The sequence below is a fragment of the Candoia aspera genome, chromosome 3, assembly GCF_035149785.1.
Source record: "Candoia aspera isolate rCanAsp1 chromosome 3, rCanAsp1.hap2, whole genome shotgun sequence".
Classification (NCBI taxonomy): Eukaryota; Metazoa; Chordata; class Lepidosauria; order Squamata; family Boidae; genus Candoia; species Candoia aspera.
This window is the reverse complement of record NC_086155.1, coordinates 197,595,502-197,618,356: the sequence shown is the minus strand read 5'-3', so window position 1 is coordinate 197,618,356 and position 22,855 is coordinate 197,595,502. Positions and strand designations below refer to the sequence as shown.

Below are 22,855 nucleotides of genomic sequence, written 5' to 3'. Positions count from 1 at the left end.
GGTTACGGATATCTTGCTTTCTTTGACTACTGTATGACACAGTATGAGTTGTCTGAAACAACTTGTCATAAGACATCACAAGGTCACTGGTCACTCTTCTCTTTTTCTAGAAGCCAGTGCATGTTAATAATTAGTAAAACTAATTCACTGTGTTTGGAACTCTCTATAAGATGGTGTTTGTCCTAGACAACTGTGCTGAATAAAGGAGACCTATATTTAATGTTCTGTAGGTGTGTAAGTGATGCCTTATTTGTGCTAAGTAGAGAAAGTATCAAATTACTTCCCCAACTCTGCAAAGGATTACTTCCAGAATCTTATTTTAAAGGTGGAGCCTTTGTTGATTTAAGGTGATAATTTTGGGCGCTGTTTTGCTAAGCTTAGTCTGATTGCTTTCTCTTTGTTCGCATGTATGTAAAGAGGCTTGTTTGAATTTGTGACGTGGCACACTCTGCTCAGTTCCAACTGCCTGCAACATTCTGATCTATGTATTTTTTTCTATAGCTGTGTCTGATATGCACCGAGGAGATGGGGCATTGATCTTTTAGAAGACCTTGGGATGGGGGAAAAGGAATAATCTTTCAAAAAAGTACATGATTTGAAACAGTGAAACTTGGGGTAAAAAATGAACAGGAAAAGGGCATGGTGAGGGGGCTTTTGCTGGCTTGTATAAATGTATAGACAGTGAGAGCCAGTTTGGTGTAGTGGTAAAGGTGCTGGGCTAGAAACTAGGAGACTGTGAGTTCTAGTCCACCTTTAGGCATGAAAACTGGCTGGGTGGCTTTGGACCATTCATTCTCTCTCAGCCCAACCCACCTCTCAGGGTGATCGTTGTGCAAAAATAGGAGGTGGGAGCATGATGTGCACTACCATGAGTTGTAAAATAATAAAGGGATATAAACTTAATAAGAACAGATGATATGCCACCAATTGGTTTATTTGCTGTTAAGTGAGTAGGAGCAGGCTGTGGGATTGTTCTCCTCCTTTTGAATCATGAATTTCATCTCCCCCTTCTTAACAAGCTTTAAAGGCTTCAAAGTCATCGTTTAGTATACAATTGAATCTGGGTTTCCTGGTCCTAATCCAGTAACAGTAGACCACAAAAAAATCTGTTTCCATTACAGCTGAAAACCATGTGTATGTGTGTTTATCCATCTGTGTAAAAAATAAACTTTCCACAAAGGATATTTTTGCCCGGTCAGTGACCATTTAGATGGCGATCCTAAAATAAGCCAAGATGCCTGCATAATTGTATTTCAGAAGAGAAATCCCAAGTTTTCTGCATCCCAAGTATTCTGCATCTATTCAATTTAGCACTGGAGACTTTTAATGTGAAGCAGTGATAGATTTCAGGGTACAGGTAGTCCTTGACTTACGACTGTTAGTTTAGTGACCATTCAAAGTTATGACAGCGCTAAAAAAAGTCATGACCACTCCTCAAACTTATGATTGTCTCAGCATCCCAGAGGTCACATGATCAACTTTCAGGCACTTGGCAACCGGCATGTATTTATGATGGTTGCAACGTCCCAGGGTCACATGATCGCCATTTGCAACCTTTCCAGCTGGCTTACGACAAGCAGAGTCAATGGGGAACCACGTGATTCATTTAATGACCACAACGATTTGCTTAATGACCACAGCAAAAACAGTCGTAAAATCGGGTGCGGTCACGTGATGCCTCGCTTAACGACCATACCTCTTAATGACAATTTTTTCTGGTACCTATTGTTGTCATAAGTCAAGGACTACCAGTATACTTTGCAAAGTTGGACTAGAACTCTCTGCCCAAATACGATATATGGGCTTGGTTCCTCTCTCAAAGCCTTCTTCATCCTGCTAATCTCCAGATGTATCTGATTGCAAGTTCCATCACCTCAGCCAGCATAATAATTGGCTGTGGTGGCTGGGGCTGATGTGAGTTGTGTCTTGTCCATGTCTGCAGGATGCCAATTTGAGAAGGGTTCCTCTTTAATCATTCTGTGTCAATAAGATGTGCTTTAAATGAAAGAGAAAAGGACACTTAGGTGGTTCAGGGGAAAGAAAAAATGAACAAGATGTCAAAAACCTGTTCAAGAATTTGCTGTCTGAAGGCATCATGTAACAAAACCAATATGGCTTTTGTGTTTCACTTTGTGAGGAATGAGGTGGGTGGGAAGCCACCTGTTTAGAAGGCCACAAGTCTGAACAGCAGATGGTGTCTGGGAAATCCCCTCTTGCATTCCTGCCTACAAATTGCAGAAATTTTGTAGCAGAGTTCCTTTGTGGTATTCACCTGCTGTTTTTACAATGATAAGCAGGACTGATAAAAATATAGTATTTTAAGAAGCCTGTTAGAACCGACTTCATGTTTCAGGACAACCCAATGGACAACCTTGTTGATGTATTGTTTCAAAAAAACAAAAAAAACCCTCTAGAGGTAGTCCTTGACTTTTGACCCCAATTGGGACTGGAACGTCTGTTGCTAAGCGATGCAGTCGTTAAGTGAGCCACACCCGATTTTATGGCCTTTTTTGTCATGGTCATTCAGTGAATCACGCGGTTCCCCATTGATTTTGCTCATCGGGAGCTGGATAGAAAGGTCACAAATGGTGATCACATTACCCTGGGACACTGCAACCATCGTAAATACATGCTGGTTGCCTAGAACCAGAATTTTGATCATGTGACCGCCAGGACACTGCGACGGTCGTAAGTGCGAGGGCCTGTTGCAAATCACTTTTTCAGTGCTGTTGTAACTTCAAGCAGTCGTTAAACGAATGGTCATAAGTTGAGGACTACCTGTATATCAACAGAGTCAACAGGACTCAAACTCATGGGAGACTTTACATCTTTTTGCCAAAGTGTATCCATTAATGAGAGCCAGTTTGGTGTAGTGACCATGAGTTCTAGTCCTCCCTTAGGAGGCATGAAAGCTGGGTGGGTGACTTTGGGCCAGTCACATACTCTCAGCCCTAGGAAGAAGGCAGTGGCAAACCACTTTCAAAAATGTTGCATGGACTTGCCATATAGGTGCCAGGAGTCAAGATTGATTTGAAGGCACCCCCTCCAAAAAACCCATTGGTGGTCCCCATCCTGTGTGTGTGTGTGCGCGCACACACTCTCCGGAGACCAATTTCCCAACAAATTATGGGAAATCAGAATGGCATCATGCATTCCTCTGTAGGGACTACAGTTTAATTTTCTACAGGATGTCAAATACATGAAGTCCAGGACATGATAAGAAATGAAAATGAAGGATTTCAGGCCTAGACACTCAGTGTTGATTGGAGTGTAGGAGACGAAGAGGCAGAGCTTGTTTAAAGGAGGGCCCATGGTGGGTGTCAATTGCCTTTCAGTATTACATGGTTTCTTTGTAGGAACATTGTGCAAAACTTTAGTATAGTACAGTAATGTAATGGCTGAAGCCTTCTTATATCTAACTATGCTATTTCTGCTTTGTCTAGAGCAAAGTGTCCTTAATGTCACTTACATTTTACTTTCTGATATGTGGGCTTTTGAAAGAAATGTTACTTGCATTGAATTTATGTAAACTAAGGGTTAGGGTTTAAATCATCAAACGCTTTTATTTATTTATTATTAAATTAAGCTGAATTTATGTAAATTATGTAAATTTTTTGGCTTACTCCCCAAAACGGTAAGTGGGCCAAGGTGAAAACTAGATTGGATTGGATTTCATTTACATTTATCTAAATTAAATATTGTTAATATTCATAATCCTGGGTGGTCTGTATTTCATGATTTTCCCCTTCTGACATATTAAAATTTACAATTTGCTAGTAACATTCGGAAGTCTCAAGGGTTGCAAGCTATCCCTGGAGGATTTTTGGCATGCTAGTAGCCCTGGAACTGTATGGCTCTGATGCAAGCAATGAATAAAAAAATGTGTTTCTTCACTCAAGTTATATCTTAAGTAGAAAAAGTAGTATTTGAAATGCTGTTAAAGCACATTTAACTGGTGCCCTCCAGATATGTTGGACTCCATTTCCACAAATTCCCAGCCAACATGGCCATAAAATCTAGCACATCTGGAGGGCATCAGCTTGAAAAAAGCAGTCTTAGAATTATTTTACAGTCATAGAGCTTGGATGGTGATTCCGTGTCCCAATAAACGCATGGCTAAATCAAAGCATTTTTCTTCACCACTGTATGACTGGGATAAGCAGGATTTTCCAAACCTTTGCGGGGAGGCATTAATAGAATGTGTATGTGTCCCCTCCCACATGCTCTTTTTGATGTGGTAATAGAGGAATAATTGAAATTTGTTGATATGTACAAGATGGTTTCTAGTTTTGCTGGGTGGGAGCATTTGGGATGATGTCCCAGTAATTGTAGCTAAATGAACAGGGGCCGGATGGCTCTCAGCAAGCTGAACCTAATTTATCACAGCTGTCTGAATGATCATGTCAGCTGGATGCCTTCAGGAATCATTAACTGGAAACTCTGTTAACGTTTATTGAGATGGAATATTTGCTGAGCCTACGATTTTTATTGGGAGCAACTTTTCCTTCTACTTCCCTAATTGCCCAGTCTGTTCGTGCATGCCAGTTGATTTAATAGACTGGAGCTGCCTACCGCTGGACCTTAATGGATCCAGACAGTCATTGGCCTCTTCTGTTTGTAGGAGTCTCTTTTTACCAATTTTCACCAGATTTTGGATTACAGCACCCATCATTCTAAACCCACGTAGCCAGGGCTGGGGGTGAAAGGCGTCCTCGGGACATTTCTAGGTCGCATAAAGCTGAATTAATCTCCTGAATTAGGAAACCAGGATACCTTCTAATAGAGTACAGATGTTTTCTTGACTGGGTTCACAGATTGGATGGGTCCATAAACAACAGTTTACAAATCACAGTTACTGTATTCACAAATCTGCTAAATAGGTACTACTAGGCAGTTTGCTAATTGTTGTTTGGATTGGTGCTATGTGATACACAGTACATGAAGCTGCCCTTGAGGTCCATTTGGAAACTGCAGCTGATTGAGAATGGTGCATCGTAAGTAGATGTGGTATGTTCATGTGACACCTTTATTTTGCAAGTTGCTCTGGTTATCAGTTGGTTTCCAGGTGCAATTCAAGCTACTTAAGCTCAGGATGAATATATATCAGACTGTCTCTCTCTAATTGTTCCAGCCAGTCTTGTAAGGCTGGGCAGGGTTGGCATGCTTTGGTTTCCATCAATAAAACAGTGCCATCTTATAGGACCTCAGAGGCGTGCTTCTCTGCTGCCACCCCTATATTTCCCCTGAGGTCTGTGTGCCCTCTTATCGGCTGACTTTTAGGAAAGCTTTAAAAACTTGGCTTTTCCAGCTCTTCTGGGCCAGGGCAATTTGTAAACTTGCACAAATGTTTGTTATTTAAATTTTGCTGAATTCCCCAGCATGGTGATGGTGTTATTCATGGTTCCCGCTTTGTTGTTACATTTGTGTTTTTAAACCTGTTGTATGCTGTCTTGAGTTGCTTGCAATTATTGGACATATAAATTAAATGAATGTATGGTAGACAGTGCAAGCTTGACCTGACTCTCTATATGCCATCTTTGTAAGAGTTTGGATGCATTGAGCAGCATCTCAGTCCGGTTCTATGGAAAGTCAGGCAAGGCTCTTCTGATTTAAGTCGCACTCTCCATTTTAAGGAGCATTGACATGGAGTCAGCTGCTCCATGGACTTTGGAAGTCTTGCTGGAAATACCCGTGTTTTCCTCAGCCTTCTCAAATATGGTACCTTCCAGTTAACATCTGATCATTACCTCTCTTCACAAGTATCTGAAATCAGGATCTGAAATCCGACTGCTTGGGACTGGATCTCCATGGGGGTCTCACAACTCCCATTCTAGGTGCCACTGTGTATCTTAAAATTGGTAAACTCCAAAATTGGTAGACTCCATTGCTGGGATACCAAAAAGCAGGCACAGTACACTTCTACACAGTAGAAAGAAAAAGAAAGAAAGAAAGAAAGAAAGACCTTCTAATGCCTATTCACGATAGGATAGGCCAAAAAATAATATCTTGCTGGCTTGTTATTTATAAGATCTACAGAATGATTGAAGGAAGAAATGACCTAAAGATGTAGTACTTCTCCGGGTTATTGCTTCTGCAGCAGATATAACCAGAAGTAATGGGGCATTCCAGAAAGTTTATTAATAAAGTGCCTGTGTGGAGTGTTACGTCCTGGTGGTGTTTGCTTTTTATTACCTTGTTTCTTTTTCATGTTTGAAAATACATTTGCACGTACAAAGTAAAGAATACTAGTATACTGAAAAAGGTGAAGCATAGTCAGATTTGGATAGGTCCATCTGTCTAATAGTGTTCAGGTGACAATATTGTATGTTGTTCTTCAGATTCCACTGAGAAACTTTGCACTGGACTGGAAGTCACTAAACTATATAAACTGGTGTTTCTCAACCGTTGCAACTTTAAGATGTGTGGACTTCAACTCCCAGAATTCCCCAGCCAGCCATGCTGGCTGGGGAATTCTGGGAGTTGAAGTCCACACATCTTAAAGTTGCAACGGTTGAGAAACACTGATGTAAACCAACGGCTGGCAATATAAAGCTGCCTTAACTTTAATTATTTGGTTAAATCCATTTTATTTATTTTTTTATTTGATTTGATTTGATTTCTATAGCCGCCCATCTCAGCAAGGGACTCTGGGCAGCTTACAACAATAAAACTATAAAACAGTTAAATTGTTTTAAAAAAGATTTTACCATCTTTTAAGTGTTTTGGACTGTGGATTCCATAATTCTTAGCCGTATTCTCCAGGAATGAGGAGGTTATGCCAGACGTATTTGCAGGATTGGCTGATCTGCCAACAGGAAGAAGAAGTTACTCTGAAGCCATTTGTGCTGTTTGGTGGAATGGAGAATTGAACTTAGCACCTTCTGCATCTTAAGGATGTGCGTTCTCACTGCTCTGTGCCTTCCTCAAATTCTCAAGTTCTCCGTTTTTGAGGGAATGGCTATTTCGCCTTGAGAAGTAAACCGGAATACCATCCAGGAAGGAGACTTTGTGATAAAATCTGAGTCATTGTTCTGCCGTTGGGTCTTTCCAGTCATCTTCTGTGTGTCCTAGCAACGTTGGTCATTTTAGTAATTTGGGCACTGCAGTGTGAGACAGCTAAATTATTTTCCCTCCAAGGAGGTTGCCTGTTACGTCTCCATGTCAGTTACTGCTTTCAGGAGGCATGCTCTGAACACGGACTCATGCAGAGCTCCTGGCAGTTCCATTGAAGTTCCATTGAAGTTGGAGACTCATCTTTTTAGGTGAGAGATTGACAGATTTTCTAAACACGGGGAGTGATTCGTCTGGCGTTCTCCATTCACAGTGTTTTGATGAACGGATTATTGCTTCACCTTTTGCCTGCAAATGTTTTTTAAGCCAGATCCAAATCTCCCAAAATGCAGACAGCTGCTTTAAAATAAAAACATTTATCCAGAATTTAAAGAAAAGTAACTCCAAAATTCTTGCATCTATTTCACTGAAATTGAACGGGCTTCATTCCCCAGGAGAGTAAACTATGCTTTGAAAAAGTTACACCCCTTTACCATGCTAGGAGATTGGAAACATACATGGTCAGCTTCCAAAATCTCCCATACAGACTACTGCAATGCGCTCTACGTGGGGCTACCCTTGAAGAGTATCCGGAAGCTACAGCTGGTGCAAAATGCAGCCACACGGGCGATCTTGGGTTTCCCAAGATCAGCACACGTCACCCCTTTGCATTGGTTGCCAGTATGCTTCCGGGTCCAATTCAAGGTGTTGGTCATCACCTTTAAAGCCCTACATGGCACGGGTCCAGGTTACCTAAGAGACCGTCTCCTCCCCATCACATCAACCTGTCACACCTGGTCGTGCAGAGAGGGCATGCTGCGGACCCCGTCTGCAAGAGAACTCCGTCTGGCAGGGTCCAGGAGGCGGGCCTTCTCTGCAATAGCCCCTACCCTTTGGAATATCCTTCCCCCGGAAGTGAGATTGGCTCCCTCCCTCCTGGACTTTAGGAAACAGCTAAAGACCTGGTTCTGTAATTATGCCTGTGGCGGGAGAGAGAGTAGCCATTCCTGGGGATGGTTAGTTTCTTAGAAGGACCCTGCTCTGCTTGCAAATCATAAATAACTTCCAGCCATTGAGGTTTTGATTATATTTATTTTATTGTGTATTACAGTGTTTTACAGTTTTATATTTTTATTTATGTTTTATTGTAAACTGCCCAGAGTCCCTTTTGGGAGATGGGCAGCGATAAATTTGATTGATAGATAGATAGATAGATAGATAAATTATCTCTCCTGATTTGTTGCCCAAGTTGGACTGGATAATTTCTGATCTATTCCAAGTCAAGATGGGTTATTTTTTTTTGAAGCACTAAACTAAATCTTATGGTTGGTGTGCATTGTTACTTTTAAATAATGATTTGCTGAGAAAGTGAATAGAGATTCCCTTTGTAAGCTGTCTTGAGCTTCTGAAGAAAAAGCAGGATATAAATATAAATATGACAAATTAAAATAACATTAATAAGGAATATACTTTAATCTCAGATTAAAACTTTGAGTCATTTCACTTACTGATGGATTGAAGCTGTCCAGAGCTCCTTTTTAAGAGAGGGTGTCTTACTGTAATTTTCCTGTACAGATGATTCTCTAGCTTAATTTCCCTTGAGGACCTGTGCATCTTTCCTGTTTAAAATTGTGTGTGTAAACCCATCAGCACTAAAGTGAACATAACCACCCAACAGGGACTTTTTTTCTCCTGTTATTTATTACTTACATCGTCACCAGTGGATTCTAATGGACTGTTAAAGAGGCTTCTCAGCTTACATAACAATGTAATTTTTCATAATGGAGAACCTAGCCTGCTGAAGGTGGAACATTCATATTCTTTCTTGAATTGCTTCCATTTCCCAAACAGATAAATGGGGAAGAGGTTGTGCTCGGTGGCCTTAGTTGGCTTCATGAACTAATTGTCTTAAGACAACTTAATTACAGAGAAGACCTGTTCAGGACCTGAGGGAATATGGACTGAATTCAGGAAGGGGATTGAGGATTTTCTAGGAGGAAGACTTTGAATCAAAAGCAGAGCAAGAAAGGAAGGTTGGTCCACGGAGAGCGGTATGTCACTGCAGTGGTGGCACTGGGGTTTTGGGTGAAGGTAGCATCTGGAAGAATGCATGGTGTGGAAACTCAACTTGAAATACATTAACTTTTTCCAATCAGGCATTTCCAGATAGATCGTTGGGACTTTATTTCCAGGCTTCCAGGGAGCTGACCTGCTGAGTGGGAAAGAGAGTGTTATATATTGTGAATGGAGAATTAGATAACTAAACATGGAGTGCTGTTTTTCTAAAATGTCTAGATTTAGCCTAAGAACAAATGCCTTGACTTCTAGCCCTATGGGTTTGTTGGTTATTACACAAAATGTAATTGTGTAGAAGGGGTCTACTTGACTACAGGTAGTCCTCAACTTACAGCCACAATAGGGACTGGAAAATTTGTCATTAAAGAGTGCGGTTGTTAAGCGAGGCATCATGTGACTGCACCTGATTTCACAGCATTTTTATGGCGGATGTTAAGCAAATCAACATGGTCATTAAGTGAATTACGTGGTAGTTAAGTAAACCACATGGTCTTAAGTGAATCACAGTTCCCCATTGATTTTGCTTGTCAGAAGCCAGCTAGGAAGGTTGTAAATGGTAATCACGTGACCCCAGGACACTGCAACCATCATAAATACATACCAGTTGCCAAGCACCTGAAGTTTGATCATGTGACTGTGGGGGATGCTGCAAAAGTCGTGAGGACTGGTCACTTTTTTCAGCGCTTTCGTAATTTTGAACAGTTGCTAAATGAATGGTCTTAAATTGAGGACTACCTGTCATGTGTGTTCATCTTGTGAACTTGTCTCTTTCTGCACAAAGGAGGCTAAAAGAAAGGCATTTTGTGCTTAAAACTGTTATCTGGCTTATTTTTCTGGTAGATGCTTCCAAGATATTTTTTGAAATATCTCTGTCCTGGTTTTGTGTTTCTTGTTTTTTCCTTTTTTTAAACGTAAAAGAAAAGAATGAGTAATCCTATCAAGTCTATGAAGTGGCTAGTGGGCCATAAAAACCTGCCCTCAATGATGAGGGTTGTTAAATAATTTTAATAGGTTGTGATGGTGGGGGGGAATATATTCTCTCTTGTAGGGATTATTTAAGGTATATTTCATTCTCATGTGAATTGACTGTTGCTGGATGATAAAACGTGTGGTTTGAAACATAGAAAACTAATGTTCATTCTGGTTATTCATATTTGGAGAGTTTTGGGGCTAGAAAGGACTCTGGCTGAAGCAAGGGAAAGTTGCTGTCCATGCAGGAGCTGTAGATGTTGTTAAACAAGGTGCACCAACATTCACATTCAGTTATAAGTCTATTTCATAAATCCAATAGAAAATTAAGGGCTAAATTTGTTTGCTTTTTTCTTCATTCACTGACTCTGGTTCCAAGTAAGTTCCATCTGATAAGATTTTAAGGTGGGGTGCATCAGATATATTTTGAGTTTGCTTCCTGCCAGACCTTAAGTCCCCTGGCAGAAGCTTCTAGAAGAGGAAGTATCTGGAGCTTTGTGTGTATTTTTTTCCTGGCTGGATTATTGTGGACTTGGTTGGGAAGCAGCTGTTTAGTATTCCTGTACAGGAAGGGAATTGAACTTCCCATTTTTGGGTGAACTTTAAATGACAAGGGTGGTGTTTCCTTGTATAGGATTTGGAGCTGGACCAAAGTTCAGTCATGTTCCTATCCTCATATAAATTCTAGATGTTGATTTGAATTGACTTGAATTGGGAGTGGTGGGTTGGTTTGCTTTTGAGGGAGGCAGGAGAATTCAGATTACATTGCTTGATAGTTAGAAAGGCATGATGGAGGTAGATTTTCTTCAAACTGAACAGTGGAACTGTGCACAGCTGGACTTGGCCCTGTTTATCACTTGTGGAACTGCCTGCTATCACGCAGTCCTTCTCAGAAGAAGTCTGCTAACCCAACCGTCACCCAGACTGACCTTGCAAAGCTTTGCAAGACAAACTGAGATTGCCTGCAACCAGCATGCAGTGGCAGTGAAAAATGGAAGCATATTAAAAGTGTCTAATTGAATTGTTGCATTACAGAGATGTGGTGAGTCAAGAGTGCGACGAATCACCTGCTGCACTCTCTTTGGCCACAAATAAGGGGCCTTAAGCTTAAACTTTTGAAAGGATGTTGTTATGAAAATTTGGTAGGCTTACTAGTTTGGTGTCCTGCAGAGCATGGAAATGTGAAGATTAGAGAAGTAGCACCATTAAGTAGGAAGGACCACGTTGAGTCCCTACCTTTTATAGTACAGCTAACAGAACTATTTTGTTATATAAGCCATAATGTTTCAATTCGTGTTGTAAGTCTATCTTAAAGCTCTGGTTTGTCCGTTTTTGCTTTCCATTTTTAATTGATAACCACTTGGATAGAGGTCCTTGCCAGAACCTAGAGATTGGGAAGGGACTTAATGGTTTAAACTGCCATCATTTTACTTTGTGAAGAGTGCCAAGAGAAGGAAGGAAACAGGATGCAGAAGAAATCTATTTTGGATGCCTTCTCCTACCCCCCTACCCCTGCATTTTGGAGGATTCATAGGTCTTGAGTTTACAGATGTTTAATACACATTTTCAGCCTTAACTAATTGAAACAAGTAAAGAAAATTTGTTGTTTATTCGTTTAGTCGCTTCCGACTCTTCGTGACTTCATGGACCAGCCCACGCCAGAGCTTCCTGTCGGTCGTCAACACCCCCAGCTCCCCCAGGGACGAATCCATCACCTCTAGAATATAATCTATCCGTCTTGCCCTTGGTCGGCCCCTCTTCCTTTTGCCCTCCACTCTCCCTAGCATCAACATCTTCTCCAGGCTGTCCTGTCTTCTCATTATGTGGCCAAAGTACTTCAGTTTGCCTTTAATATCATTCCCTCAAGTGAGCAGTCTGGCTTTATTTCCTGGAGTGTGGACTGGTTTGATCTTCTTGCAGTCCAAGGCACTCTCAGAATTTTCCTCCAACACCACAGTTCAAAAGCATCGATCTTCCTTCTCTCAGCCTTCCTTATGGTCCAGCTCTCGCAGCCATATGTTACTACGGGGAACACCATTGCTTTAACTATGTGGACCTTTGTTGTCAGTGTGATGTCTCTGCTCTTAACTATTTTATCGAGATTTGTCATTGCTCTTCTCCCAAGGATGAAGCGTCTTCTGATTTCCTGACTGCAGTCAGCATCTGCAGTAATCTTCGCACCTAGAAATACAAAGTCTTTCACTGCTTCTACATTTTCTCCCTCTATTTGCCAGTTATCCATCAAGCTGGTTGCCATAATCTTGGTTTTTTTGAGGTTAGCTGCAAGCCAGCTTTTGCACTTTCTTCTTTCACCTTCATCATAAGGCTCCTCAGTTCCTCTTCACTTTCAGCTATCAAAGAAAATTAGTTGGTGGAAAATCATCAGGTTACTGCTATTTTGGTCTTTGGAGGCCATCAAGATAGGGCTTGTGACAACTTGTAGGTTGTCCATCCTGTGGTTGCCTTCTCCATTGAGTTTCTGCTTTAAAGCAGGTAGACTACATGGTCTCCAAGCTTTCCCTTCTATCTCTGAAATTGGAAGTCTCAAGTCTTGAGTTTAGTTATTTTTGTTAGAAAGATACAGGTTTCTGTAAAGGCAGTCAGTGGCCATCATACTCATCACCAGGAAGCTGCCGAACCCAAAAGGAACTGGTGGGTCAGCAGTGATTTTACTTTCTGCTGTCACTTGGGGGTTGTGCTTTTAATTTGATACGGTGTGGAATAAATTTGGAGAATGTGCTTCAACAGTAATGCAGCCTTCACTGGGGCATTCCGGATTAGAATTGCTCAACAACATACAAATTACAGTCCCAATATACCATGCTGGGCAAAGCCATTATAGTACTTCAGAAGAACAAGGTCCCTGTATAAAGCTCTTGAAGACAGGGAATGCTTTCCTTTGGCTGGGTGCAGACAACACAGTGGAAAATGTATTGGCAGTGCTTGTGCTCTTTTCCAACAGTGTTAGTATGTAAATTCTAGCCCTGTAAGGTGTTCCAAGAAAATTATATAGCACCTCCTAGTACTTAGAGGTGTTTCTGAAAGAAATGTTTCCTTCTGTAAACAGAGATGCTTATTTTTTATAAATGTGGGTCAACGAATGGGCAAGACCAGGAGATTTCCTTTTGATGTAACCCTGTTTTTGTTGAGGTGCCTGGATATTGGCCATCATTAAACATTAGAGGCCTCTGTGTTCTCTCTCATAGCCTGCTGTTGTCTGGGTTTAAATTAGTCTTGAAGACACCAGACCATGTAAACAGCTAACATTCCTTTTTGATGTTGAAGTTGGTAGAGGAATGATTGCACTTAATTACTTGAGGAATCAATCCAAATCTTGATTTAGAGCACATGTCCTGAAAAAATGGGAAAACTGAGTTGTTGCTTCTCTTCTCTTCTCCTAAGGTGTTTCAGGAGATGACCAATCTATCAATTGCTGTTTGGAGTTGCAGGACAGCGGGGTCAGGGAGGAAGAAAGTGCACAATGAAGTCAGCTAAGACTCCTTAGTGCTGTAGTGACAATTATTTTTCTGCTGCCACATGACATACTCAGTTCTTAAAGAGTGGACAAGATTCCTGCTGAAGTAGGTAGAACTGAGTGTGGTGCATCTTCTAGAGAAACCTTCAGTGTAATTTCCCTTCAGATTCTTGTATACAGAGTGTGACATTAGGGGGTGTGTAGAAATTATGTCAATGCAAAATCTAAGCAAACAAATTAAACAGCTACTCTCTTCATTGCCAGCCTGTATAGCCATCACTTGCAAGCCAGTACATCTCAAGGGCAACAAGAAAGGGAAATGTTGTTCCAGGGACATTTTGACCATGTTGCACACACTACTTAGGTGGGACCTTTCACTAGTTTTGAGTGAGCCCAAATATATGCCATAAAGAGCTGTAAATAATGGATAGTAATGTTATGATGAAACCTTTAGCCCCTGGTGCAATCTTTTCATTGAGACTTACAGTTCAGGATACAACATTGTTTGCATGCAGTTGCTCAGGAGAAGAAAAGAAAGGAAGTTCCTGGGAAGATAGGAGGGAAGGATGCTAGGATATCAGCTGAGAGAAGAGAGGGAGATGGATTGATCAGGGGATGAGCAGGCCAGTGGGATATGCCATGCTGGAGCTGCTAAAGAAAGAGAGGAGATGATATACACCAGCTTACCTTCCTTTCTCATGTTAGCCTTGCAAGGGAGTCCAGCAAGACATACTAGCAGGAGTACTAGATCTATCTTTATTGTAAGGTTACATTAACAGAATCTTGCAAGTCTGAAAGCAATCCTCCCTTCCTTCACTTTTACTGTCCTGAAAACTAGGGGGAGTCCCCTCTGAGATGCTTTCGTCGCCCCTCTTCCTTTGGACTCAAATTTCATTTATCAGCCCATTGCCCATGCTTTTTTCTGCGTACAGAGCAAAATAGCTCCACGTTGTTCCATGCCTTGACTAAAACATGCATGTTTCAGTTCAGATGAGTACATCCTGAAACCAGCTGTTCTGTGCACTGATCAGTACATGTGAAAGCCTTTACACAGCCCTAGAACTCAAAGCAACTCTCTTCCTAATGAAGAAGCAGGCTGGACATGCTGCCTTTGGCCACCATTTAGACAGGAACCCTTAACAAACAAAGCGCAGCAACATAGTTTTTCAATTTAGCTTGCAGCCTGAAAACTCAGTATCAACAGGACCACGCAAAGAGTGTACTCTGTAAAGCTCAACAAACAAAGCAGCATGGATTTTGCATTTACGGAATAAAGCCTGAAAGTGTGTTGTTAATGTTATTATGTGATGCATACCTTGCTGATGTCATTTCTAAGTCTGTCCTTCCCATCAGCAGAATCCAAAATGGTGCCTCATAGTCTGAACATGTGGTTTTATAACTGCCACTTTCTTCGTCACATCCTCTTTGTCCCAGCCAAAAGCAGCAGGGATGATCTAATGTCTACTGTGTTACTGGCTAATGGTATGCCTTTAAAACATACAACTTATAGGCCAGCCAGGAATTTAAAAAGCTAGTTATGATTTTGTGAACATTTGAAACACTGCAGCTCAAAAGACTTCTGTTTGGTTGGTTTCTAGGTTCTGAGCTTGGAATATTCACAATTTTCCAAACTTAGAACATTTTGCATATCCCTAATTAGTTCCTTGAAAGCTCTTTAACCTTCCTTAATTGTTAGCACGAGGATGTTGCATTTTGTTGAGAGAGAATCAATTTCATGCCTACAAATGCTGTTTTTGTCCCATGTAGGATGATTGGAACTGTATTATTTATCTGATGCCACACTCTTCAATAAATTAAGAGTCATGTACAGTCATGTAGGTCTTAAGCAAGAACAGAGCTTGCTTCTCAGGAGAGGGCCTAGGTAAATTTAAAGATGCACTAACCAGATGGAGAAATTCTGCTACTTTAGCACTAAACCAGAGTTCTCCATAATAATATTTAATTAATTCTAAACAGGTGAATCCTGAAAATCACTTCCCTTTGGTTCTGCAGTCTGAATTTTGAGCAACAACCTCTTAGTGCCAAGATCAAAATCCCCTTAGCCCTAAGTTGAAAGTACCTTTTAGTCTTATTACAGAATTCTATTATATTCATTTTATTGTGTATCTGCATTTATTGTATAGTTTTATATTGTTTTAATTCTGTTTTATTGTAAACCACCCAGAGTCCCTCCTAGGGGGAAGATGGGCAGTTATAAATTTGGTAAATAAATAAATAAAACAAATGGACAGTTTATTGGCAAGAGATGATAAGCTGTTGTATAATTCTCCCAGAAAATGGTTTATGAGGTCTGTTAAACCTGTGCCAAGAGATAGAAATTTAGCTTTCTCCTGTGATGAATTTGTCTCCTGATTCATTAGTTGGCTGGAGCAAATTTTAGGTCATCTTGACCTAAGTTGTTCCCAAATTACCTAAGGATATAACATGCTGGCCTTAATATGCACGGAAAAAAAGAAAGGTGGCAATCATTAAATACTGTTGGGTTGATTCGGTTGGTGCTGGTACGATCCTGATTTTCCCTGTGGAGAAAGGATCTTGGTTGGGTTGCCCATTGGTCTACAAGGCTGACCAAGCTGACTCTCTACCTGGGGGTCAGCAGTGTGGGACACTTCCTGTCACCGCAGAACGTTTTGCAGCTGTTACTTCTCTCTTGGTCTTCCAGAATTGGTGGTGGCAAAAGAATTGGAGGAAAGCTACAGCAGCCCTTTGCAACCATTTGACAGGAAAACTAAATAAGCAGGCAATGAAAAGGGGAGGGGGTGAAACCCCCCACTTCCTCCTTCTCTTCTGCCCTGCCTACTCCTGGATCTCTTCTGCCTTCCTATACTTGGGCTGCTCTGTTGCAGTTCTATGTCCATTTTAATGGAAGTAAATCCATAATAATTTCATAAGTAAACATGCACACGGTTGCATTTTGGCTTCCCCTTTCATAGCAAAGCTGTCCAGCCGTAGATACAGAGAATTTAAGTGATTTAATATTGCCTTTTTCTCCATGAAATATTTATAAGAAGAGTACTGTACACTGGGGCATGGCTGGTTAAACCAGCTTGTGTATGAAACACGTTCACAGATAGAAATGCCAAGCGTTGAAAAAACGTTTAGGGATCCAATAATAATTTAAGTGGGAGGGAAGGAAGGGAAGTTGGTATTCACTGAAATCTTTTTTTTTCTGTTGCGCCTACATGTTTTCAGATGATGTTTATCTTGAGTTTAAGGGTTGCATTCTGTTTCTCTTTCTGTTCCTCAAATCTGTTGCATGTACTTATCTTGGCAAAAAGGCTGGAGGGAGATGAAGACAATGAATGAAGATGAAGATGGTAGTGTGAAATAAATGCACCCTCCTTAGCGGTGGACTTTTATTGCTTAACTGTTTGAAGCTACTGGTGTTAAGCTGTAAATAACCAAAGCAGCAAAGTGAAAGGATGCCATACGTAGTTTGACAATATATTTGACTGTGCCTGCATTCTTGTGTGCACATACCCTGAGAATACGACTCTTTGAACTCAGTGGGGTTGTTCTGAGCAAATAAATGTAGAATTACCCTTTTAGTGTTAGCATTAGGACAGGTTAAAGAATGTTTGGTGATTATCCAGGAGTGGCGGCAACTTCACATGGTGATTATATGAGAAGCATTTCCCATCAGATGCCACTTGTCTAGGTGAAAATGCATCAGACTGCATCCCTGAAGTAGCCAAACATTTGGGGCTGGGGGCACAAGTAGAAAGTTGAGAGAAGATGGTTAATGGACCCACTCACAAAACAGTTGCTTGAGGTGATCTGCATATTCATAAAATGGGTGCCATGGCAGAGGCAACCAATCAGGAAGCATTTGTTAGTCTGATGGACTTATCTCCACCTTGTCCCAAGATGTTCTCTACCATCTCCATGGGATTTTTGTGGTGCTCAAGGACATTTCTTTAATAAAACATGATGCTAGAAAGTAATGGCTTGTTTTGCAGGTCCAGATTAAACCAACCATCCATCCGTCCATCCTCTTCTACCCTGCCACATTCAAACTTCTGCCCCCTGAAATCATTCAGGTTTTAATGTTTTGGGGAAAGCCAGCAAGAAGGGAGCCATTAGGAGGCTGTTCCAGAGCATTGGTGATGCCAAAGAAAACCTGCCTCTTTGAGCTTAATTTCAAACAAGTTCTTAAAACTTTAGGTAGAAAAAAGACTGTGGTGGGCACCCACACCTTTTCTTCCCAATCAGACAAACATCTGTCAGCTAGTAGAACAAGCTTTTAAATTATTCCACCCTCTTCCCCCCATTCCAGCAGGTGAGGGTCACACCTGCTGGCCATTGACACCAGCGTGCCATACCTGGGATTGATGAAAAGTTTGAGGTGGGAGAATATTTTCTAATCCCAATACCTTGTATACCTCTTCTGTATCATTTATCTAAAATCAGTGGTTTGTTGACTAATTCCAGGGCCACAATTTCAGGGAGTTATTGGATCTACAAAAAAACAATTTTGGGGCTCCAAGCAAAACCGGGCTTGCAGTTGCTCATCTCTGCTCTGTTTCAACTCCATATCCTTTCATTCTCACTTTTCATGACCTGGTGCCCTTGAGTCAGATTGGGCTATAGGCCACCAAAATCTCAGCTGGTACCACCCTTGAGAATTTTGGGTGCTATAATCCACCACATTTGGAAGGCATCATGCTGGGTTAGGCATCTTTTAATCTTTGAATTCATACTAAGATTGCACTTGGTCTTTTTCAATTATTGGGCCTTTAACAGCATTCCAATAGGATTTTTGGGTGCACAGTGCATTATTTGAGCAGGCATGTTTTGATGAAGGAATCAGTTTTTCTCCCACCCTCCCAGACTTACAGCAATGCCTCTTCACTTAAAACAGCTTCTTCAGAATTTGCAACCCCCTCTGTGGGTTGCTGTATATAAGTGCATTGTGGGTTGCCTGCTTGGCAGTGGCTTTGACACACAGAAGAAATGTTGTATCAAGTCAGTTGTCCTTTTTTTTTTTAATGCCACAGTGCTTTAAAGAGCTTCTCTCAGGTGTGAGAGCAACATTGGTTGTTTTTAAGGAAAACCTAAATCAACCCTCCAGCTGTTTATATCTAGTGACAACCGTTGGAACAAAACATCTAGGATTTAGGGAACAGAAGTTGCATTACTTCACCCTGGTGGCCAGATCTCACATGGTTTGGTCGTGTAGATGGTGCACACTGCAGAGAGTGGAGTGTCCCTCCCAGCAGCCTTGAATTATGTGATCTGTCCATACTGAACCCTGTGGTGCTATCATGGAGTTCTGCCTGGCTAGCTTTACCCAATCTGGTTGCCCTCCCAGATGTAATGGGAGTGGAAGTCCAGACATCTGGAAAACACCTGTGTTGCAGAAGATTGGCTTAAACCATATGTGATTGGCTTTGACAATACAATAAAGTGATCAGTTAAGATTCAAAGCTAGTAAATGTGTAAACACACACTTATTCTGTCCCAATTTGAAAGTTATATTTAGAATGTACTGTATGAGGCTGTGTTTATACCAACTCATTGTCCCAACCAAAAGTAAACAATCTGGTTTCTTTGAAACGTTTTAGGCCACATCTCCCTGAAACCCAGCTAGAATGTTCAGGAATATGGACATTGTAGAGCAAAATAACCGTAGTTCATTAGGTTGCCTACTCCTGATCAGCATTAAGCGGCTCTTAAAATTGCATATTCTCCTACCCCAACCCACAGTGATTAAATGTGAGATGTATTCCACAGAATGTGCATTTCATCATGGTGTGATTGTCACATGGAGTTGTGCAAGGGTGTGGTCCTTTCATTCTTAGTGGAAATGGCATAAATGAAATAAAAGTACAGAGTTCTTCAAGTCGAACTTGACTGCTGGTGACAGAAGGACATGTCCATGCTGTCTTTCAAAATGAGCCAAGGTGCTGCCACTTAACTTGGCATAGCCAAAATGGATCTGTACATTTAGGCCCCAGTTGTACGGTCACCCAGAAAACAATGGAAGCATTGACTTACCCAGCCAAAGAATCTAAGTGGAAAAATCAGTTTTGGATATGCCAGATCTGCACAACTTGGTTGCTCCATTCAGTGGAACCACATCATCTGAAGTAACCCTTGATCTTTGAGAAGAAAACTATACAATCCTTAAAGTTTCAGTAAGCAAAAGGTTTTTGAAAAATACTGGGATAACATTTTCTTTTTTGTTCAACTATTGTATCATTCTCAAAAAATGCTATAAAGTATAGGAAGCATGCAGACTTCCTTGATGGTACTCTTGTAAAGGCTAATCAAGAGCCTGCAAATCAGAACTTTTGAGGCTTGAGTGTTATTGTGCTGTCTTGTTTGATGATAAAGCATACTGCCTCCCCCCAAAAATATATATATTTTAAAATAGTCCAAATCTCATGGGATCATGTGTGGAAATGCCCAAAGCTTCTGAGTTTTGGTAACCACCAACCCCCTCTTCCTCCTCATTATCCTTTTTAAATTAATTGGATTGTGGATGCTGTTTTTAGTTTGCTGTAGAATCCCTAGTGTCTGTGGCTGCTGCCTTGTCAACTCATAGACTCAGCTTCACTGAAAAATCCTAACAATTTTGAGAAAACAGCAGAGATTCCTCAGATGCCTAGAGTTTGAAATCATCCATCAGTGAAAATGAGGATAGGTTCATGAGAGTGAAAAGAAAAAGCTTATAAAATTCCTAGGAGTCCTCAGAAGAAGGAGAGCCCACCTGCTTAGATAGGAAGGAAGTCACGATATCCCAGTGTCATCCATGAATGGCACTGCATCAACTTTAATGGCATTGCATCTTTCATAGTTAACATGAAGACAAGGAGGGGGCTAGGGTGAAAACAGGGAATGCAGCTGGTTCCAAAGATATAAAACAGATTCAGAGAAAAAATGTGTCAATGGCTGGATTAGATCTGTATTCAGTCATAGTCATATTTCTGAGTATCAGGTCCTTGTGGCAAACAAAGGTTGGATTGTCTTGGTTATGTTCTGATTTTCCCCAAGGATATGTGTCTTTTTCCACAGAGTTCAGGTTTGACCCAGCAAGGCAGTTCTTATTAAGTTCTCATGTCCTTTAGAAACAGCACCATCTACTGTTGACTTCTGTGTTGTGAGGGATCAAATTTGTAACTCCTTGGCTGTGTAGGACCGTGGAGTTGTCATGGACTAGTTTCTGAATGAGAAGGGGTCACACTTTGCATCCATCTCCTAATAAGAAGCAACTAAGTGATTAGATATATCATGAGTCTATAAAGTCTAAGCTAATTTGATTCAGTTCTCATTATTGTTTTATGTTTTTCACTGATACTTGACAAGTTCAAAAATCTTGGAGAAGAGTTCATTGTCATCATTTGCTGTGGATAACAAAGATTATTTAATATTTTGTGTGCTTGACAATTGGACTGACACATACTAGTTCACTTTTTTGTTCCAGGTTTATTTGTGGGTATGGTGGAGGTTTTCAAAACATTTGCATAACTGGAGATTTTAGAATAATTCACATGGACAATTTGCAGCTCAGCACTCCATAACTTACTAAAATGTTAACACTCTTATTATGAAGTCCCCTGATTTTATCAAGATCTGTTTAGAAGAATCATTGGAGGCTTGGAATGGCCTTCTCCAACCTGGTGCCCTCCAGATGTGCTGGACTCCAGTTCTCATCGTTCTGAGCCTGCAAGGTCAAGTTGGATAATGATTATGGGAACTGAAATTCAACCATCTGGGAGTTACTAGTTTGAGGAAGTCTTAGGTAACTCTGGGTATTAAAATCATGAAAATCCAGACTTGCTGGCTCAAGTCTCTTTCCAAATTAGGAATTCCTGTTTCAGACAGTACTGTAACTCAGCAGTGGGTGAAGAATGGCAAAAGGCATGATTTCCGTTTTTCAGAACATTGATTACTGTTGCAAAAATAGTCCCCCACCCGGCCTATTTCTGGTAACTCTTGAATAAATTTGGGAGTTGCTCTTACATAATGATGAAGAGATTGAGACAGAATTTAGGGAAGTATTGATGCAAATCTAAATTGTGCTCTGTAATCACTAAATCAAGGATGCACAGATTGAGGCCCCACAGAGTTTTGGATTTGGCTTGTAGCCTTCCTTGCTCTGTTAAACATTTACACTGAAGTGCTGAATAAAGTTTTGTTTATTTGTGAGCTATTTCACTGATATTTTAAAAATATTTCTTTTACTACCTACTCTGGTTATATCGCAGTCCAATCATTTGGAGGAGCAACTTTCAAAAATATCATCTCATTCCAAATCTGGTTTAAAAGCCCTTAAATTCCATTTTCTGTCTCCAATTCTATATACATCAAATATACCTCCTTTTAGGCTGATTCTGTGTCATCCATTCCCTCAGCCTCACCAAGATCCAGGAATTTGTGTGATAATGTTATGGATTTCTGTAGGGCCCCAATAAGATTTGATCAGGTCCTTGATCCCTAATGCTTCATACCTTCAGTCTAATCTGTGTTTTAAGCCCTTACTTTCTTTGCCAGGATGAGCAACATGTGGTGCAAGTTTTTATAAGAAAGGCCATTTTTATTTTATTTTTTCTTTTGTTTTTCAGGTGCTACCAGAGAAATAGGCTCTGCTTTAACCAGAATGTGCATGAGGCATCGAAGCATTGAATCCAAGCTCAGGCAGTTTTCAAGGTGAGTTATGCATGTTACCAACTGTAGGTTTGGAAATAGTGTTTCATTAGCTTCTCGATGGCATTCAAACTGTAATTGGTACACAACCTCTTTCATTCAGGACCATATTAAACTGTTCACTGGGGCTGGCTTCCAGCTAACCTCCCGACTTTTTGTTGCTGGGAACACCCTTTCTGTTCACTGGGCTTTGTACAAGAGGAAAATTCAACTGTCCATCAGGAGAAACCAGGCTTGCTGGCTCAAGTCTCTTTCCAAATTAGGAATTCCTGTTTCAGTCAGTACTGTAACTCAGCAGTGGGTGAAGAATGGCAAAAGGCATGATTTCCGTTTTTCAGAACATTGATTACTGTTGCAAAAACCATTTTTGTTTTTGTTTGCTTTTCTGGGCCTACTTCTGGTAACCCTTGAGTAAATTTGGGAGTTGCTCTTATGTAATGATGAAGAGATTGAGAAAGAAATTAGGGAAGTATTGCTGCAAACCTAAACTGTGCTCTGTAATCACTAAATCAAGGATGCACAGATTGAGGCCCCACAGAGTTTTGGATTTGGCTTGTAGCCTTCTTGCAGAGATGCCACAGAACGGTTGTTTTTTAATGTAACAGATGGGGGAAA

The 22,855-nt window shown here is 40.8% G+C and overlaps 1 protein-coding gene across 18 annotated transcripts in view; it reads left to right on the top strand.

Moving 5' to 3' along the window:
- Positions 1 to 22,855, top strand: part of MTSS1 (MTSS I-BAR domain containing 1) — a 134,074-nt gene that overhangs the window by 73,653 nt on the left and 37,566 nt on the right. For all 18 annotated transcript variants that reach the window (XM_063299670.1, XM_063299668.1, XM_063299659.1 and 15 more), the window contains one exon: positions 22,159 to 22,243. In XM_063299670.1, coding sequence (XP_063155740.1) covers positions 22,159 to 22,243 — 85 coding nt within the window. The remainder of the gene's footprint in view (positions 1 to 22,158; positions 22,244 to 22,855) is intronic.